Below are 13,749 nucleotides of genomic sequence, written 5' to 3'. Positions count from 1 at the left end.
CATCCATCTGTCCCTCACTCCATCCCTCCATCGCTCTCTCCGTCTCCCTCTCTCCCTCTTATCTGTTTCCTACTTATCTTCCTTTATTTGTTCCTCCTTCCTTCCTTCCTCTCCTTTCCTTTCCTTCTTCCTATTTCGATTCCTCTTTCCCTTTCTCTCCTCTTCTTCTTTGTTGTCATCTCTCCCTCTTCCTGTCCCTCCCTTTATCCCTTCCTTCCTTCCTTCTATCAAATTTGTACACCTACATCTATACCCATACAGAGGTCCTAGAAATATGCCCATTTACACTTCCTATTGGCCACGTCTCTCTACTTCTACACTTTTAGATATAGACTGTCATAAACTAAACCAGCACTCTCAGCTCAGAAAGACTAAGAAGAACACAGTAATCATCTGTCTGTCTGTCAGGATGGTTTTTGTCTGTCTGTTTGTTAGTTTTTGAGACAGGCCTTATAACATACCTCAACCTGGAAGTCATTATGTAGACAAGGCTGGCCTTGACCTTACAGAGACCCTGAATGCTGGAATTAAAGGAGTGTACGACCATGCTCTGCTGGTCTTATTTTCTTGAAACAAGGTCTTTCACTGAACCCACAGCTCGGCAGCCAGCTATCCTTTCCGTCTTCACTCCCACAGCACTGGGGCTACAGGTGTGCACACTGCCGTATGTGGCTTTTTATGTGGGCTTTGGGGATTTGAACTCAGGTCCTTGTTCTTGAGCAGCAGGTGGTCTTACCAACAGAGCCATCTATCAGCCCAGAAGTGATATTCATTTTTTTCTTATTTTAATTAAAAAGGATTTCTAGATTTATTTTATATGTTTGGTTTTTTTTTCTGCCTGCATGTATATGTGCACTATGTATGTGCTTTGTGCCCATGGAGGTCAGAAGATGGTGGCTTCCTTTACGTTATATGCTTTAGTGTAAAGTAAAGCAGTAGAAGATAGCATAAAGTCTCCTGGAACTGGCATTCCAGGTGGCTGTGAGCAAACAGTAGGTGCTGGGACTCGAACCTGGGTCCTCGTCACGAGCAACAAGAGATCTAAACCACTGAGCCCGTCTCGTTAACCGCAGAAGAGATATTCTTAACTCTTGGCCAACAAAAGAGTATCACATGTTAAAGTAGCATGTATCGAATAGTGTATATCAAAACGAACAGCACAAAGATGAGGACACTGCTGTAAGCATGTGCAAACTGAGCACACTAGTGTGAACATGTGCCTTCTTGCACAAGGAGAAGCACAGACAACGTTCTGTACTCAGGATGTCAGGATGAGAAAAACACAGCAACTGGAAGAAGCAACAGAGGAGAGAATTGGGTGCAATAAAAGCAGTGGCTAATTAGAAAGTAGCAAACTCCACAGAAGTACTGATCAATTGGAATAATAAGAATTTCCCAGAGCAACAGAACCTCATAAACCTCTGGAATAGAGAAGCAGAGAAGGGGACCAGGGACCCGGCACACAGGGCTCCAGAGGCAGGGAACATAAACACTGGAGCAAGAGGCATTTAAAAAAAAATATCCCTGTGTGTCACATAAATAACATCACTAAAGTGAAGAGAAATTATAAAATGAATTTTACTGAAAGATAAAATACTAGCATTGAAATTCAAACAATTTGCCCGGACAGACCAGGAGCCATGGTAGGAAATCAAAGAAAAGCCACTGGAGAGGAGGAAATAAAACAACGAAGCAAACTTATTTGCAAGTGAGTGACGGTGCTTTTCACGCAGCAGCCAAGAATTAGTCTGGGATATGGGTCCTATGGAGGATGGCCCAGCAGGTTTATAAAAGGGATATACTCTGAATGTCAGTCTTAGAATTGACCAGCAAAGACCGGCTAGAAAACACAAAGGGAGGGAAAGGGGCCCATTTATAATAAGAGAGCAATAAGCAATAAGGGCTGCTAAAAACAAAACAAAACAAAAACAAACAAACAAACAAACAAAAAACCCTCTATGAGACAGCTGGAAATAAAGTTAAGAACAACAGAAACAAATTACACTGCTTAATGAAAGTGGCAGCGTCACTAGCGAAGTTTCTAAGAGATAAATAGAGACACGGGCCCTATTTCCAGATGGGAACAAGCATTAGGAAAAAGATGTACGCTCTCTCCAAAACAATCTATACATAGCGTGAAATTCTAGAGATAGTTCTTATGTACCTTTTTCTTGTTTTGCATCCCTGTCTCACGTAGCCCAGGCTGACCTTGAACCTGCTAGGTAGCTGAGGATGACCTTGAACTTCTGACTCTGGTGCTTCCACCCTGCACCAGATCACAGACCTGCACGTTGCACCGGGTTTATGTGGCGCTGGGCACTGAACATGCCTGCCTTTGAGTAATGCCCGGTTAGCGCTCTGCCAGCTGAGCGATAGTGCCAGCCCTATGCATTTTTTTAACGGACAAAATATTTCTGGATAATATTTGGAGGTTAAAAACAAGAGTGGCCAATTTTAAAAAGTCATAATAACTGGTTGTAGGATTGCAGGCCTGGGAGTCAGGAGGGTGGGAAGTTTGAGGTCGTCCTGGGTTAAGTAGAAAGACTTGCCTCAAAAACAAAACAAAACAAAACAAAATCAGTCAAAGAATGACCAAAGAGATGGGTAGAACCACACCCTTTAAAGTTATTATGACAGGTCTGGAGAGGGTGACTCAGTAGTTAAGAACATTGGTTGCTCTTTCAGGGGACCTGAGTTCACTTCCCAGCACTTACATGACTATTTTCTAACTCCAGTTCTAACTCCAGTGCCCTCTTCTGGCCTCTTTGGGAAATGTATACACGCAGTGAAAGCTCCCATACACATAAAATAAAAATAAATCTTTAAACAGTTATTATAGCACCAAGTACGATTATAGTTTTATAATAACCAAAGCAGAGAGAAATATATACTCGGAAGAAATAGATTAAAAGTATTGGAAAAGAACCAAATACCATAAAAATTAGAATATGTAAATTTGGTATTTTCAAAATCATATTAGGACAACTGATTAATTGGTTTGAGTCTCTGTATCAAATAAAACGCCAAAATAAAACCCAGAGGCATTAAGGCAAAGAGATGGAGCCAAGGAGAAGAAAAAAAAAAGCCAAGGGATATTCATCTGTTCTGTATACAAGCAAAAGAGTAAAGATGAAAGAAAGAGCAATTTGATCTTTCAAGGGGCATTTTAATTTTCTAATATCAAAACATACCCTGAAGAAAATTACACAGCAAATGGCAAACTGGAGGGGAAACTTTTTATAGTGTGTGAAAATTCCTGCGCTATAGAATGTATTTTGCCTGTAGCCATGTGGGGCTCTACTTCATGAATAAGAAGATGAGGGCTAATAGAAAAATCGACACAAATTTGCAAGAAGAATTCATGGGCCAATAAACACAGTATAAAAAAAAGGTTAGCACCTCAGTAGCAATAAAAGTGGCAAATTGGAAAATGATATACTATTTACACACTTCAAATGGATAACTTCTTTTAATCACTTCACTTTTGGAGAACAAAGCTGCAAGATCTTTTCATCACTTTTATTTGACAATCTGCATAACAGAAAAGCCTTGATAACCTCACTGCATTCTTGTTTTTGCTTTTGTTTTTGTTTTTGTTTTTTTGAGACAGGGTTTCTCTGTGTAGCCTTGACTGTCTAGGTCTCGCTTTGTAGACCAGGCTGGCCTCGAACTCATAGCGATCCGCCTGCCTCTGCCTCCCGAGTGCTGGGATTAAAGGCATGCGCCATCACCGCCTGGCCTCCTCACTGCATTCTTTAACTCATCTGTTCTTAAGATTTGCTGAGGTGCAATTGGGGACATGTTTAGCGATGTACATATAATGCAGCGAGTTATTGTTCATAATGCAGAAGCAAGCTAAATAGCATTAGGGGATTTGTTACATAAATCTTAAATAACTATAGAAGACCTACCAAGAAGCATTAAACACCCTACTGTGAGAGAGATGCCTAATGATGGAGGAAAGCTCATGTTGAATAACAACAATGAACTATATATACTATTTCATTCAATAAAGTATGTAAGAGTCCGTCTAAGCACATCTGAAGAGCAGAAGGACACTTTTAGATCTTGGTAATCATTCCTTCTGAGGGTTACTTGAAATTCCCCCTTATGATGATTTTGGTTTGGCCCTACATCTCCTTCAAGGAAAACACAACATTTTCATAGTGAAAAAAGATGAGGTCTGGGTGTGAGTCTGCATGGTGCCTGGGTCCTCTGTTGTGTGTGGCCCTCTGATGTGGAGACATGGTAGCAGATTATAAACCAGCACATTTTTGGCCATGATGATTATAGGGCCTCATTCCTGGCTGTAGTCCTAGGGTAGCCCACTGGCCACCCCTTCTGCCCCGCCCTTATCCACTGCCCCTGTTCCATCCCAATGCCTCGTTGGCCCCTGAGTACCTGTGTGAGAGCCCGAGAGTGAGCTGAGGAGCCTGGAGTGCTGGCTGTAGCCATCGTGGACCTCCACTATGTCGTTGAGGGCTGTGTGGAAGAAGGCAAACTGGCCAAACACCACTGTGGAGGAGACATGGCATGAAAATCTCAGTGCAGAGGATGGGCAGGGTACCGAGGCGTACGGGGGAGGAGATGGGGCACCTGATGGCTTTAGGCCAGGAAGAGAGCAGCTAGAGCGAATTGCTGGTGCAGGGGCTAGGTCAGTGGGCTTCTCTACGGCAAAGTTAGCACATGACAACAATGGGCATGGGGACACAGCTGGGGAGTCCCTGGCTGCTCTTCTCCACAGGGGTCAAGGCGACCCTCACACCTGCACCCAAGGTCAGGTCAGTGGCGGTAAACTGGAGCCAACCTCACTCTTTTCTACGTAGCTGCAGCAGCCACTTGAGGACTCAAAGCAGCTTCTGGTGCCATCTTCCATTTCCTCCCTGATTCCAGGAGCCTGTGATCCCCTTGGCTTTTTTTTTTTTCTTTCTTCCTTTCAAATTTCCAGCCAATCAGATCAGCCCCTGGATACCAGCTCTTGTACAGTAAGTGACATGAGAGCAGGGAGCAGCAGCCTGGCCCCGAGGCAGGAATAGCAGTCTACACAGTGGGCAATATCTCCACCTTACTCATCCAAGAGGGGATGTGACATTCACCCTGCACCCATTGGCTGCCAGTGACCATATTGGCTGTGTGCATTGTCTTCTTTGACTTTGGCTTCCACAGAAATTATTCATAGTTTTGTAGACCAAGAAGCAGAGGTTCAGAAGTTAAAAGAATTCCTGAGACCATTCTGTTAATTTGAGAAGGGACCCCCATGAGCTCGGGTCTCCATCTGAAAACATCAGGGGTGTCCTCAGCTCTCTTCTCTCTGTCAGTCAGTGCTGGGGGGCGGGGCAGAGTTGGTCACCGTGGGGACAGCTCTTATCTACCTGACCACACCTGTCTCCTAGTTAACCTGGTATACAGCCAGGCCAGCAATAGCCGCCAGGTAGGTCCCATTCTTGCTTGGGGTCAGAATCTTCCGCTCACAGGAAGTAGGACGTATGTGTGAGTTTGTATGGGCTGTGCTTGTGTGTGCTGTGCGTGTATGTCATATGCATTTTCTTTAGGCGATGTGTATGTTTTGTGTATATTGTATGCTGGGGCAGAGGGGGAGGGGCTCAGGACATGGAGTTACCTGCTTGATACAAAATAATCGGCGGTGCAGAATGAAGCAGCCTGATCCTAGTTCTTGACTATGGGCTGAGGAGGAGAGGAAGAATGCGGGGAAAGAAATATTTCTATACCCTAAAAATGGGCACAGCGCTGGTGACAGGGGTCTGCAGTCTGACAGTGAGAGGGACGCGAGGAGTTTCCGCCTTCATAGCGTGGTGCATTTTAGTGCCCCTTCCCACCCATGCACACACTTAGCAACTAAACAATAACAACAGTCTCAGGGAGTGTTATTTATCTCCTAGGGGGATGAGGCAGCATGGTAGTGTAAGGCAGGCTACTTCTGAGAGGGGAATCACAGAAAACGTCCCGGCAGCGTGATGTCAGAACTGACACCTGAGTTGGAGACTCCAGTCTACCTCTTGTCCTCCCAGGCTCAGGGTTTGGCCTCACTGGCGAAGAGGAGCTCTCTGGAACACAGCCCCTTATAGCAACCAGTTCTCGCCGGAAGTTTTCAGCTGTGTGATGCTGCCCAGGTCGGGGTGGGTTACTGGCTAAGGACTTAACTCCTTGCCACGAAAACAGCTGAGCACAGTACTGCATGCCTGCCATTAAGGCTTCCTGACTTTCTGGACAGTGTTTCCTGACTTTCCCCAGTGGAATCCTGCAGGTCTAAAGCTCCTGTCTTGGCGGGAGGTGGGGCAGTGTGTGCATACATAACTAAGGGTCCAGGTGCTGGGGCGGAGCTACAGGTGAGAATGGGACTGAGACGAGGAGTTACAGAGACGGGAGTGTGTCTCCCACCTGGGTGGTTCCAGGCCTCAGCAGAGCAGACAGCCTTGGTGGCTGGCACTAAATGCTTGCTGAATGACTCAAGCATCTGGGCCCTGGCCTCTGCTCTTCTCATCCTATGTTTGAGAAGTAGTAGTATGTTTTTCCTAGAAGGTCAGGGTGACAATGCTGATTTCTTCAGCCTAGGGATCTGGAAGTTTCTCTGACTTCTTGGGGGCAGGTATTTGCCTCGTGGGGTTTCTTGCTCCTCCCTCCTCCTTACAGCTGCTGGATTCTCCTCAGACAGGCGACTTGGAGTGATGAGGCTTCCATTCTCTCTCCCTCACCTTCAAAGCCACCTGCATGCCAGCCCAGGCCACACACTGCTAGGCCCCCAGCCGACTGGATCTGCAGGTCTTCTAGTTCCTTCAATCCGTGCTGTGCATAGGAGACTCGGAGCCCCTGGCCTTCATCAGCCCTCTCCACCTGTTCACCTCCCCCATCTCCCCCCCCACCCCCCACACCATGCCTGAGGGCTTGCTATTTTGGAAGAAACGGAGAGGTGGGGGGTGGGGGGTGGGGGTGGAATCAGAAAACGGAAAAGCGAGCCATGGAAACCCTACCGTAGTCCTTAGGTACAGTGACAAAATACAAGCAGGTCTGTCCACTGGTATAGTTCTGGGGGTAATTTGGGGACAGGACCACTCCGTCTGAGCCCACGTACTGTCCACCACAGGGAGCTGAAAAAGAAGCCAGTGAGGGACCTGGTGTCACGGTGTCCTCTTATTTTCCTTTCACCAAGCCTGAGCCTCTGGCCCTGCCCTGGCCAAGGACGCTCATGTGTCCCTAGCCTGCAACCTACCCAAGGACACACATCAGCCTTTGCCCTCTAATGTTAACGCTGGCACGGGTCTTTGATGGCACACCCTTAGGGCTCACATCATGAGACTTTCACGGTTATATGTAGGACTTAGACATGGTCTTTGACTCCACGGCTGATGCACACAGGCTCTGGTGTTCACTGAGCTTCCTTCCCCAAACTTCCCTTCTGGGAGCCACTCACCTATGGTGCCTCCTGTTCCCATTGTCGGTGCCAACTTGCACAAAGTGGCCTTGGTGCTGGCCTCCCCCACTTACCCAGGCAGAGAGTCCTCATTAATTTTCAGTTTGGGTGGTCCCCTAGGCTCTCGGGGTTCTGACACACACACACCGGTGGCAGTGCAGATCACCTTGTGGCCTTTAACACAGACACGCCTCTCAGAATGGCCTCAGCCCCAGGAGTAAGCCCAGGGTCACCTTTATCCTCCCTGTCCTAGTGTGTACCTCACTGATGGCAGGCCTACAACGCTATTTTAGCATCTATCTGAGTGGGGGAAGGCACACTCAAGAGACATGACCACCCAGAAGGACTGAGACACCGGGTGGATGAGGAAGCCACTCCCCTTTACTGCAAACCCACCTGTCAGACCATGAGTGCTTCGCAAGTCCCCTTGGGACCTTGTCCTCCTTCTCTTCTCCCACCACAGACTCTTCTGCCCCAGCATCCGTCTCAGGCAGCATCCCTCGGCCCTCGGATCCTGGCTGCTCTCACCTGTGCAGACTGGCCTCGGGTTGTTCCACAGTGGCTTTCCATCAGGCCCCAGGACGCAGCTCAGGGTGGAGGCCCCCTCAACCTCGTAGCCCGCGTGACAGTAGTAGGTGATGGAGGAGCCGAGCTTCAGGTCGGAGCCCACTCGAGAGCCGTTCTTGATGGAGCCAGGGTCAAAACAGGACTCCCTTGGGTTTTCTGGGAAACCAGACAGATGGACAGACAGAGAGAATGAGAGATGGAGCGGGGAGAATTCATTCATTAGTGACGTATGAGCCGTGTGGGGAGGGGCGGGGGTGAGGGCTAAGGATGCCCAGCCCATCTCCCTTCGTGTCTAGAAATGCCTCTACATTGTGTTGGCGATCTGAGGCTGGGGGTGGTCGTCAGGACTGAAGCTCTTCTCCTGGGCCTTCTTGGTGTGACCCCCCCCCCCCCAGAAGAGGAAGTAACGTCTTCACCTTGGATGCTCTTTTTCATCTCTTTGCTGGCTTCCCCAGGGGAACAAATACTGATCTGCCTGCTGTGAGCCTACACCCTTACCCACATCCTGAGGAGAAGGCAGGGAGCACTACAATAAAAGGTTGGTGCTCAGGGCCGGCCCCTGCCTCCTCTCTCATCCCAACCGGCATAGGATAGGTTTTCTTGGCTTCTGATCTCCAGCCACAAATCTGGCAACAGCCAGGGCTTGAAACCATCTCTTTCTTGTCTTCGTCTTTTCCTCCACTGTGCTGGTCTAAGGGTGGAGCAGATATCTGCTCTACAAGGCTCATAAATAGGGCACTTAAACCCAGATTCAGGGAGGAAGTGAGAAACCTCACCCCCACCTCTGGTTGGATGCCCCAAACCTCTGTGATGTCAAAAGCTTCTAGGTCTTCCCTGGATACCAAGTGCTCACTGATTTACCGACATAATAGTGTTTTCTGTCCAGCCACAGACTCTTAGGTGTCTTCCCAGACAGGTGACTGTGGATGCACTTGAGTCATTTATCCTTTTTGACACCTCGTTGTACCATACTTAGTGTTTCCTAAGAGCTAGGAGTAGCAGCTTGGGTCTGGGTATGTGAAGGAGACCATCACTATGGTCTTTCTTCCCATCCAAATCCCAAGTAGTCCTGGAAGGCAGCCCTTATCCCACTTGTGACAGCCTTTCCCCCCTCCTGTCATCAGAGCTGTCAGCTAGGCAGTGGCAGCATACAGCTAAGGCCAGATGGCACCGGAAACCTTCCCTGGCCCTTGGGTTTTGGTTAGAGTGTGGATGCAGGGCGAGAGTGCTGTGTGACTCTTAGCACGCTAGCCACTGTGGCGGAGGGGCTCTGTCTGAGCAGAAGAGCAGGGAAGAGCTGGAAGAGAGGATATAAGAGTTCAGAGATAAATGGCTCAGGAGGAATTTTGCTGAGGGCAGTCCCTGTCACCTGAGTACCTTTTAGAATGCACATACACACGGCAGCCGTTGCTTAAGGCTGTCACTTAGCTGCCAATCAGCCTGCTGACTGATGGGGCAGGGCCCTAAGGGTCTATAATCCTGTCATGTCCGTCAGCTCTTACATTCGAGTCCCGTCTAATGTCCCAGCTCAGTTTCCCCCACGCAGCTGAGCATGCAGCAGTCCTGGCTGTACTGATGGGACTCACTGGGCCCCAGGAACCTTCACTTGCCTGGCAAAGGGCCCCTCCTCAGCTTCCTAGTGTGCCCCATGGTACATCACCCTGACTCCTGCATCAAATCTGGTCTTTCCTTATGCCTGAGGCACTGACTAGACTCTAAATGGCCACTGGGTGACCCACATTCAAATCTCAGAGATATGATGACCCGTCACCATAAATTCATAATGACTCAAATCATGTTTAAAATTAAGAAAGTGAAACCAAGCTCACACAGAGTCTGAGCCAGCTGTGGCACCTGCTTTCTTTTTCCCCTTCCTATTTCAGTGATGGAGCCGGAGCCAATGCTTGGCTCACAGTTCCCAGGCGGCAGATAAGACCTACAAACCCCAGGCTCCTGGGTAGCCAGGTCTGGCCTAGGAGACAGAAAACATAAGGAAAACCTTCTATTCCCTCAGAAGAGACAAAATCCTCCCAGGCCTATACGGCCCTCTAGGTGCTGCCCCGTCATTCCATCTGAGATGTTGCCCCTTTGATGTTCCTTTGATGACTTTCTCCAGACACACAAGCCTCTGTGTGCAATTTGTCCCCACATCTGTGTGCAATTTGTCCCCACATCTGGATAGGTCCCTCTCTCACCTTTTTAAAAATGAATAACCTATTGGCCCCAGCTATGCAGTACATATACTCCCAGTGTGGGGGTCGTCCACTAGAGCCTGGTTGACCTACTAGGAGGCATACCCTTTAAAGGAAACTGACTCTTCTTCATCCAGAAGTCACTAATTGTCTGTGAGCCCCCACTTGGGGTGGGGGCTCATGAACTTCTTCCCACCCCATGCTAGAAGGATGATTGGCTCTCCTGCTTTTTTCATTGTTACTCATTTTGGGTGGGTTTCTTGAACTCGGCTTTGTCTCTGGCAAATCTGCTTCTTTTTCCTGAATTCGAGATGCATTACATTCTCTTGACAGGGAGGGCAAGGATACTTACTTCCAGGGGCTCCCAAACTCCTGGAGGATGGGCACAATGGCCTAGTCTTCTTGTATTCCTAGCAACCAACCACCACAGAACTTAGCTCTAGGGCTGGCCATGGATCAAAGCACAGGCCTGATACCATATTTTTCCGGACCATAAGACGCACCTGACCATAAGACGCACCCAGTTTTTACAACAGTAAAACAAGAAAAACAGCAATCAGACTATAAGGCACACGCCCCCCCACCCCCAACACTTTTTTTTGTGGAAGAATGCATCTTATGGTCCGAAAAAATACAGTAAATAATTGCTAGATTGTCTGGCTGAACACTGAGAGACATGGCCGACCAATAAGCTCTGGGATTCATCGTGTCTTCACATCCTCTCACATTTCAGAAGAGGACGGGCTTGTGCCATCACACTAATAACGATGATGACAGCTTACACATAGGAGTATCACTGTGTCATTCTCAGAGCCCTTCCGAATCTGTCATCTCGCCCGTGTCCTCAGCAGGCAGAGCCAGGTACGTTCACACACAGGAGCCACATGAAGAATGCGGTGCTCAGAGAAGCAGAATGTGTCCCCCAAGCCGTTCAGCTAGTGAGAGATGGAATGAGGACCAGAAACAGATCTGCAGCTGGCCTGCGCTTGGCTGTAAATAAGGTGGGACGACCAAACCATCACCATCACGGTAATAAATAAAACCCAAGTGGCCCAAAGCAGCAAAACGGAAACAGCCTTCCTTCTGGTCTTCATAGACGAGATCCATTCCTGATCTTTCTAAGAGCAAAATCCTGCAACAGTAGCCAAAATGTTCAGCCAGTAGGGGACTGGTTAACAAGGCTGGATGTTAACTAAGGAGATGGTTCGGTCAACAAGGTGCTTGCCCTGCAAACACAGGACTCAAGTTCAATGCCCGGAACCCATGTGCAAATTCTGGGTGTGGGATTGTGTGCCTCTAATCCCAGCGCTGGGCTAAGAGAAGTGGGCTCTCTGGCCAGTCAGCCTTGCATACTTGGTAAAATACAGACCAAGAAGAGACTCTCTCAAAGGAAGTAGAAAGCACTCTTGAGGGTGAAATGCAAGGGTGACCCTCCAGTCTCCTCATGCACCTGTATTTACACATGTATGCACATGCGCACATGCACACACACACACATGTGCACACCAGAATGTACGACTGTTTGTCCTGAGATGTGAATGTGGAGAATGGTGAGGGACAAGCACGTTAAGTGGTCCTCAAAGAAGAGAGGTGTCAGGCTAGTGTTCATGTCAGCTCAGCAGAATTTAGAGTCACCTGGGAGACGGGCTTCTAGGTGTGCCTGTGGGGGTTACTGTGATGCTGTTAAATGGGGGAGGAAGACCTGCCCGCTGTGGAATCCCAGACTGGAGCAGTGGAAGATGGCACTGTGCACTATCATGCACCCTGCCAGCCCTCTGCTTCCTGACTAGCTGCTTCAAGTCTTGACTTCCCCACCATGACGGCCTGTGCACTTGAACTGTGGGCCAGGGCAAACCATCTCCCTTCTGTCACTTTCTTTTCTTTCTTTTTTCTTCCTTCCTTCCTTCTTTTTTTTTTCTTCTTTGTTTTGTGTTTTTTGTTTTTCAAGACAGGGTTTCTCTGTGTAGCCTTGGCTGTCCTGCACTCCCTTTGAAGACCAGGCTGGCCTTGAACTCACAGCGATCCCGCCTGCCTCGGCCTCCTGGTGTGCGCCACCACAGCCCAGCTGCTTCTATTACTTTCATTAGCGTATCTTATCACAGCAACAGAAAAAGAAACTAAGACAATAGAACAGGAAGGTACCCATCCCCCAGGCCCGCCCCTGCAGCAAGAGTACTACTGAGAACACAGCCCTGCATTACATGCTCCGTGTGTCTTCTAGAACGGCACATGACAAATGGCAGACAGCAAAAGGACTCAAACCAGCTGGTGGATAAGAAATACACAGAGAGCTCTGGCAGTTGATAAACACGGACTGGGTGACAATCGCAGTTGGCATTATCTGTAAACACATATGTGGTATTCCCAGGGTGGCTGAGGCCCTACGTTACACAAGTGGGAAATGTGAGTCAGAGAAGCCTTAATTTTAACAGGTGACGTGGGCCCGTTTGTGCACACAGGCTGATGAGGTCTGGTTGAACCTAGATGATGGCAAGAGTAAGGGAATGGGCCGACTCTAGAGTATCTGGTGCATTCTGGGTACTAGGCTAATACATCGTTCTCTCACTCTTTTATATATGTATATATGTATGTATGTATATATATATATATATATATATATATATATGTATATATTCTTTGAGTATTAACCGTCTGTAACATCATTTTTACTGCCTATGCTGTAGATGGTGTTCTAGGAGATAATAACTTGCCAAGTTCACAAATCAAGGAAGAAGTGGAGCTAGGATTTGGCCAACACCATCTGGGATAATTAAGGACAAAGAGAAAGTCAAAAGGGGAATAAATGGAGTAGAAAAATGTGGAGCGCCTGGAATCCCAAATCCCAGGTTGTCCTGACTATTAATAACCTCTGAAGAGCGCAGGGTGTTTGATACATGCCAGGCGCTGTACCAACCACTTTAATGCACAGGATCATTGAGCTTTGTAGCTTTGCGGTGCAGGGATTTTCCTGCCATTATTTTACAGGTGACGAAATGGGGGGGTGGTTTCAGCGGTTAAATAACCTGCCTAAGGTCACCCAGTTGCTAAGGAGGAAACGTGAACGTTCAATCCGGTTAACTGGCAGGCTATGCTCTTGGCCAGTCTAGGACCTCGGCCATTTTTTTGTGAGGTTTTATTGACACATGGTTGTGCCCAATTCCTTATGCTTTGACCCTTCTGCTTTAGCATCCAAGGGCAGAGCTGAGTGCCTGTGACAAACAGACTTAAAATTCCCTCCTCTCCCCACTCCCCCTCTCTCTGTTTTACATGTGTGTGGCATATGCGTGTTTGTGTGCAGCATATGTATGTACACACACTTGTGTGTGGGTATACTCCAAAGGGAGGCGTCTAGCGTCCTGCCCAACCACGTTCCACCTTATTCTCTTGATGCAGAGTCTCCTGTTGCTCCTGAAGCTGAGCTGGCATCTAGTCAAGCCTTAGCGCTCCTCCTCTCTCTGTCCCCCGCTGCATGTGGGTCATAGGTGGGTTTGTAGCCATGCATGGTTATTTAATGTGGATGCTGGGGTCTTAACTCAGATCCTCAGGCTTGCCCTTCATGTG

At 48.1% G+C, this 13,749-nt stretch overlaps 1 protein-coding gene across 3 annotated transcripts in view; it reads right to left on the bottom strand.

The window, feature by feature from the left end:
• The window catches only part of CSMD2 (CUB and Sushi multiple domains 2), a 573,432-nt gene that overhangs the window by 102,077 nt on the left and 457,606 nt on the right, over positions 1-13,749 (bottom strand). For all 3 annotated transcript variants that reach the window (XM_084784630.1, XM_084784631.1, XM_084784632.1), the window contains 3 exons: positions 7,958-8,152; positions 6,990-7,106; positions 4,402-4,515 (listed from right to left, as the gene is read on the bottom strand). In XM_084784630.1, coding sequence (XP_084640756.1) covers positions 4,402-4,515; positions 6,990-7,106; positions 7,958-8,152 — 426 coding nt within the window. The remainder of the gene's footprint in view (positions 1-4,401; positions 4,516-6,989; positions 7,107-7,957; positions 8,153-13,749) is intronic.

This window comes from Acomys minous, assembly GCF_964271855.1.
Source record: "Acomys minous genome assembly, chromosome: 6".
NCBI lineage: Eukaryota > Metazoa > Chordata > Mammalia > Rodentia > Muridae > Acomys > Acomys minous.
Note: the sequence above shows the minus strand (reverse complement) of the source record. Positions and strands in the feature narration are given on the sequence as shown.